Source organism: Silene latifolia, unplaced genomic scaffold (assembly GCF_048544455.1).
Source record: "Silene latifolia isolate original U9 population unplaced genomic scaffold, ASM4854445v1 scaffold_96, whole genome shotgun sequence".
Taxonomy (NCBI): Eukaryota; Viridiplantae; Streptophyta; class Magnoliopsida; order Caryophyllales; family Caryophyllaceae; genus Silene; species Silene latifolia.
In genome coordinates, this window is record NW_027413827.1 from 939,347 (window position 1) to 946,233 (window position 6,887).

At 32.0% G+C, this 6,887-nt stretch overlaps 1 protein-coding gene across 1 annotated transcript; it reads left to right on the forward strand.

Annotated features, from left to right (window-relative positions):
- The first annotated feature begins 5,279 nt into the window (after positions 1-5,279).
- On the forward strand, positions 5,280-6,623 carry LOC141640653 (uncharacterized). Its single transcript, XM_074449362.1, has one exon. It carries the CDS (start codon positions 5,280-5,282, stop codon positions 6,621-6,623), a length of 1,344 nt encoding a protein of 447 aa, XP_074305463.1.
- Positions 6,624-6,887: the final 264 nt, after the last annotated feature.

A 6,887-nucleotide genomic window follows, 5' to 3' on the forward strand; every position in this document is an offset into this window, starting at 1 on the left:
ATGCATTTTAGTAGGTGGTTTGGATTTAGGCGGAATATGATACATTAACTAGCATGTGAATGAAAAGCAATAAGAACGGTAAAACGTAAAACAAAATAAAGTCCTAGTGTGGCCTATCCTATCAAAATGAACATTAAATACAAATTTGGTATCCATCCTTGGACCCGAGAAGTTTGTCTCGATGTTCCATCTTGATCATGTAGCGGGAGTGAGCTCCAATCTCCATCTTTAGTCTTCTTTGAAAATACAATAAATAAATTTACATAATAAACCTATTTATTACATTATAATTTCAAAACCCAAAAACTAAAGAAAAATAAAGGAGATTCGAGATCTCAAATTACATAAAAATTATGTTTCCTTCATTACGAAAACATAATTGATTAAGGCCACACTAGGTATTACAAATTACAACCGATTGCAAAAATACGTAAATAAAACCATTCGACGATTCATTCAACTAAATAAAATGCATCAACTAAAAAAAATTAAACATACAAGACATAATTCTTTAATTATGTAGATTAATTTTATCCAAACCAGCTATTTAAATGATCAAATTAAGTGACAATTCCTCAATTAATCACATTAATTTTAATCTCAATTCACATTATACTTGTAATATGAATTTAATCCATTCATTATTCTAAACTTCTTTAAAATAATTAGGTATCTATGAATTATGAACCGCTTCACAATAATTTATTATACATTGTAAATATAATGTATAATCTTTCTAGGCCAAAACAAAACAAAAAAAAACGAAAACAACCTTTTTTTTTTTAATTTTTTTTTTGGTCTCGGCATTCCCAAAAAAAAAACAGAATTTTTTTTTTCTGAAAAAGAACTCTCGGCATAAATAAAAACAACCGCAAAAAAAACTTTTCTCGGTTTTACAGCTAAAACCGAATGAAAAAAAAAAACAGAATATTTTTTTTTTTTAGATATGCTGAACGTGAACAGTAACATAAACAGTAAAAAAAAATTTCCACGGCTAAAAAAAATAAAACAGCCGTCCCAATTTTTAAAAATCGGCATTATGCCCTAAATTTCAAAAAAAACATGATTATTGATGAACAAAATCGTTTATTGTTGCTATTAACAAGATTGGCATATTCATCTTATAATTTAAACATGTAAATTTATGATACATGATTCTAAACAACAATTTAGAACCATTTATGCCAAAAACAATATAGCAAAAAACAATTTATCCTCAACAACTAGACGATTTCCATTTACATTATAATTTAATCCGAATTAAATCAAAGTATCTACAAATTCATTTTATTATCATCTTAACTGATTAAAACAACAATATGTATGAATCAAATGGAAATAAAAATATCAAAAACGAAAAAAAATTTCGGTTGAACAGACGAGGCAGTCGGTCGACCAAGGGCAGTGGTCGATCGACCAATCCGAGATACGAAAACAGCTACAGCTTCAAAAAAAAATTACAGCCGAAACCCTAATTTTCGAGACCAATTTTTGTTTACATCCAATTTTATGAAAATCATCAAAATAAAATTCGTGGCCTTGGCTCTGATACCACTTGTGAGATTTATCTGTATGCATCCCTTTAAATTTAAGGATTATAACGAATTTATAAGACGATTACGAGTCATAAAACTAAATTGCATAAACAAAAGGTAGAGAATTAAGGAATAACCTTCGGTCCTAGCAAAATCGGCCTAAGAACAATATCGCAATGATATTCGCCTATTAGTTGCACCCAAGACGGTATGAGAAATGCCCTTAACTTGTTGCTAGAATCGATCCCTCAATTTCTGTAAATAGCTTAGGGTTTTTCTTGTTTTTGTGTTTTTAGATGAGAGGCAAGAATGAGTTGCAAAATTAGGTTAGAAAAATCTCCCCTCCCTCTCCCTATAAACCGTGTAGGTAGATGATTAGGGTAGTTTTTTTCTTCTTCTAATCTTTCGGCCCATTAATCCGAAACAGGTACATCAGTCGATCGACTGACATACCCGGTCGATCGACCATGTATATAATGCATTATTTATAAATTGTCATTTATATTATACCGCATTAATTAATACGGGTCAATAATAATTTATTATGACAATATCGTATAATTTATCATTAGGTGATTAAATATAACCGATTACATTTAATTACGAATTAACATATTAATTCGTCCAAGCTAACATTATATACATTAATTAAATATAACTTATTATATTCAATTTACGAATTGACAATTAATTCGTCTCAACTAATATTATTTAATCGGCATTAAATAATTGTCTCATCAACACATTGACTAACTGTTTAGTCATATAAGGCATCAATGTGGTTACATTTCCATAACCACATCTCTCAAACACATCCTTTAGGTGTGACCTTTAGGGACCAGTTGATCACCGCCATCTGTATGATAATAACGTCAAACTTTCTAGCAAGCCAACCGTTATTAGGTAATCGTTAATCAACTGATTAAATACGAAGTATACCTTGTGAACCTGTAAGAGATTTACAAATGTTATCACACTAATTTGTGGAGGACACAAGCTCCAACATAACCTTACGGTGGTCTACAACGCGAGTTATTCTAATTATAAAATCAATAAATTATAATATGAGACGTTCTTACCTTTTATCGCTATCTCCTTCTTCTATTTTTATAAATTAATTTTCAGATTTATTATGTATTTATAGTCTAGGTTTAGGGAGCATATGAGGCCATTTAGGAAACTATTGCCTTATTTCGATTATTATTAGGAATTACCATATTATTATTATTATTATTATTATTATTATTATTATTACCATTATAAATTATATTATTATTATTATTACATATTATATTAGCCTTCCCATAAGTAGAATTACTACATATTTCCTTTAGTAATTTTATTATAACACTAATATTATTTAGGATTATTAATATTATAATTATTATTACCTTTACCAATTATTATTCTCCTCATTAATATTATTATTAATTAATTCCCGACCACGTTCATACTAGGCCATATATAATCGGCCCACTTATCTTATTCACATGGCCCAAGGCCTTATTACTAACCAAGCCCAATTTCCGACTTGCTTACTTACTTTATTATTTACTTAACGTCTTATTTGTAATTATTATTAGAAATGCCATTAATTAACTAATTAATTTATAAATTATTCTCATAAATTATTATTAAATTACGGGGTATTAGAGTCTTCCCCCCTTAAAATGAACTTGGTCCCAAAGTTCGCCCATAACTACTATAACAACATTGATAAACATCCACACAACTGAGCACCATCCAATTTATGATAACACAATTATCCATTTACGATTATCAACTATACCAACTCAAAACATTTGTAGTATCACATTCATTCCCCCTAAAAATAAACTTCGTCCTCGAAGTTCGAGATATCAAACAACAAGAACAAACAAACCATTTGCTGTGACATCACAAAACATGTAATACACATTGTAACATAAGACAACTATATTTTCAACACAACATTGATTGATGGATAAATGAATAACAACAATCCTTGAATTACCTTTTATTACGTGCGCGTTTATTTCTTACTAACGAGGTCTACCTTAAACATGCTCGCAATTAATGTAAATATATAGGCTTAGGGCAACACATTCCGCATATCACTAGACATATCATTCTATTTCACATAATTTACAACATCAAAATGTTAATGTGCACGATTTAAGAAACAAAACTTACATTTTTCAAGGATAAGAAAACATGTTACAACTTTCAAAAATTATTAATAAATAATAACATAACTACTTCTTGAGAAATTATATTTTTTAGAAAACAAAGAGAGTTAACAATTCATGGGAGAAAGAATCAAGTCAAAAACTCATAAAGTCAATTTATAATGCATTTTACAAATTATTTGGTCGAAACAGAAATTTTACAGCAACTTGTCAGAAACTTAGGTCAACTTGGAGAAATCACAATAAATTATCATAATATTATCTTGTAACATGGCTTACCAATTTAGAAACATATACGAATCATTTAAACAGTGGAGTTGGAATTATACCTAAACAATAAGTAACTTTCAAATGGCAATTTTTACAAAAACATGGAACGAAAACATCACTGAACAGGAATATTCTGACCACTGTCCACAAAAATATTTATTTCTCCTAAACCGTACATTATTTAAGCATGAAACTAGCGGCATATGAAAGCTAACTGACAAGGCTATCATACATAAAAATTTAGTGCAAGGATATCAAACAGGCAATAAATGGCAGTCAAAGCAATCAAGGTAAAAATTTCAAGAATTCAACCAAATCACATTCTCCACAATTTCACGCAATTTCCTCAATACTTCACATGTTCATCATAATTACGCCTCCCACATACATGCCAACATAAGTTTCTTATATCCACATGCTTATACCAATGCTTAAAATCATATCACACTCCGATCACCTTAAAAGCAAGTTAACGTCCCCGTAACCGCAGTCATCAATGAAAAAATATTCAAACAAGGCAAACAAATCTCCTAAGAGATATAACCGATATTCAATTTAATTTACCCCACACTGTAATATCTCTCAAAGTAACCGGTTCAAAACTGAAAGGGCCAGAAGTTTGGTGTGAGGGGGCCCCATACTCATCCCAAGCTTAAGGGGGCACCTAACAGTTTCTACCCGGGTTCATTTTATTAGACACATCCTATATTCATTATTATATTCATTGGGTAAGCCTGAGGATCGTTTTGCTCTGATACCACTTTGTAACACCCTCTAAGAGCCTTTAGCTAGACATTCCTAGATAAATAGGACTGGTACCATCTCGGTTTCCCGAGGTAATGAATAACAAAGTCCAACTCACCAAAGTAATTTAAATTAAAACTTAGCGATTACATGTTTATTACTTCCTCCATTCTACAATAATCTACCCATTTGCTTTTGGCTCAACAACCAAGGAGAGTAGATTAGAGGCAACTTGTGTGTATAATTAACAAGTTAATGTTGATGTGTTAAGAGGTGGGGTAAGTGTTAATATTCCCACCAAACATCAAAACTCCCACCATTTCAGTCCACTACCCAGTTTTTTAGAAAAAAGGGGGGAAACAACATGAAACTTCAAATTTCCCACCAATTAACATCACATCATTACAACTTGCTAATTCTACAAATACTCAGCAACTTACATTCATGAGTAAACTAGGGAAAATTACATCACTTTTACAGCCTTTCTATTGGATAAAAGAACCCAAAATAAAAAATCAAATTCTAAATTTACAAAAATTACACAAGTTTCAGCCACAATACAATGAAGAAACCAAATCTCACTGACGATGAGAGGCATAGAGTTGTCTGTATGTTGTTTGAGAGCTGCAAAAATGGAAAACCAGAGCATGGTAAGATCAATGAAGTAGCCACTATATTCAATGTCACAAGAAAAAGTATATACAGCATTTGGACAGCTGCAAAAAAGCAGCGTATGGAGCACATACCCATCAATGTAAGGAGTAAGATAAAAGGAAAGAAGGGGAAGGAAAGAGTACCTTGTCCAATTGAGACCATTATGGGTCTTGATGTGTCAAAGAGAACCACCTTAAAGAGGTTGGGAAAGGCAATAGGGCATTCAACTTCTACCTGCCATAGATGGGTTAAAGAAGGTTTAATCAAGTCTCACACAAACAGTATACACCCAGCATTAAGTCAAGACAATAAGTTTATCAGGCTGCATTTTGTAATGGGGAAATTGGTCTTTGATAGACTCTTAAGGTGTGTCATGTTCAAGAACATGAGTCATATTATCCACATAGATGACAAGTGGTTTTACATGACTAATCCCAAGTGCAGATATTACATAGGCAGCAATGAAGCACTTCCATATAGAAGTTGTAAGAGCAAGAGATACATAACCAAGATTATGTTCTTGGCTGCTGTTTCAAGGCCCACTTACAAGGAAAATGGTGAGGTTCTATTTGATGGGAAGCTTGGCATATGGCCATTTACTTATCAAGAACCAGCAAAGAGGAAAAGTAAGAACAGAAGTGCAGGTACTATAGTCACAAAACCCATTGAATCCATCACAAAGAAAGTTACCAAGGAAATGCTGATCAATTTAGTGATACCCTCCATTAAAGAAAAATGGCCAGCAAATGCATCAAAAGAAATAAGCATTCAACAAGATAATGCAAAGCCACACATCAATGGGAAAGATAAAGATTTCATAGAGGAAGCCACTTCAAATGGTTTCAATATCAAGTTAAGTCAACAACCACCCAACTCCCCTGATTTAAATATCTTAGACTTAGGTTTCTTTAGGTCTATACAATCTTTGCAAGATGAGTTTCCAGCTAAAACAGTTGAAGATTTGGTCAAGAATGTCACTGAAGCATATGAAGCCGAGACATTTGAAACCTTAGACAATGTGTGGCTAAGCTTGCAAGCATGTATGGTGGAAATTATGAAAAGAAAAGGTCACAATGACTACCCACTCCCACACTTGGCCAAGGCTGCACAAAGAAGGAATGGGACACTACCTAGAGATTTAACAGTTGATGAAGACCTAGTGAAAGAATGCATTCAGTTTTTAATTACATGTGGATTAATAGGTGATCTAGATCAATTAATGTTGGATCTAGGCATTCAAGTTCCATTTTGAACAAGTTAGGTTGTTGTTTGATTGATAAACTAGCATCAAGAAAGTCTTAAGCATGAAAGTTTATCAAGTCAAACATAAGAACCTAAGCACTCATTTTGTAATGGACTATGTATGAACCATGTAAGCACTCATTTTGTAATGGACTATGTATGAACCATGTAAGCACTCATTTTGTAATGGACTATGTATGAACCATGTAAGCACTCATTTTGTAATGGACTATGTATGAACCATGGACTATGAATGAAATTTCAAGTTTTTATG

What these genes read in the sequence shown, in the direction of transcription:
- LOC141640653 (XM_074449362.1), top strand. Translation starts at nt 5,280, where the DNA reads ATGAAGAAACCAAATCTCACTGACGATGAGAGGCATAGAGTTGTCTGT.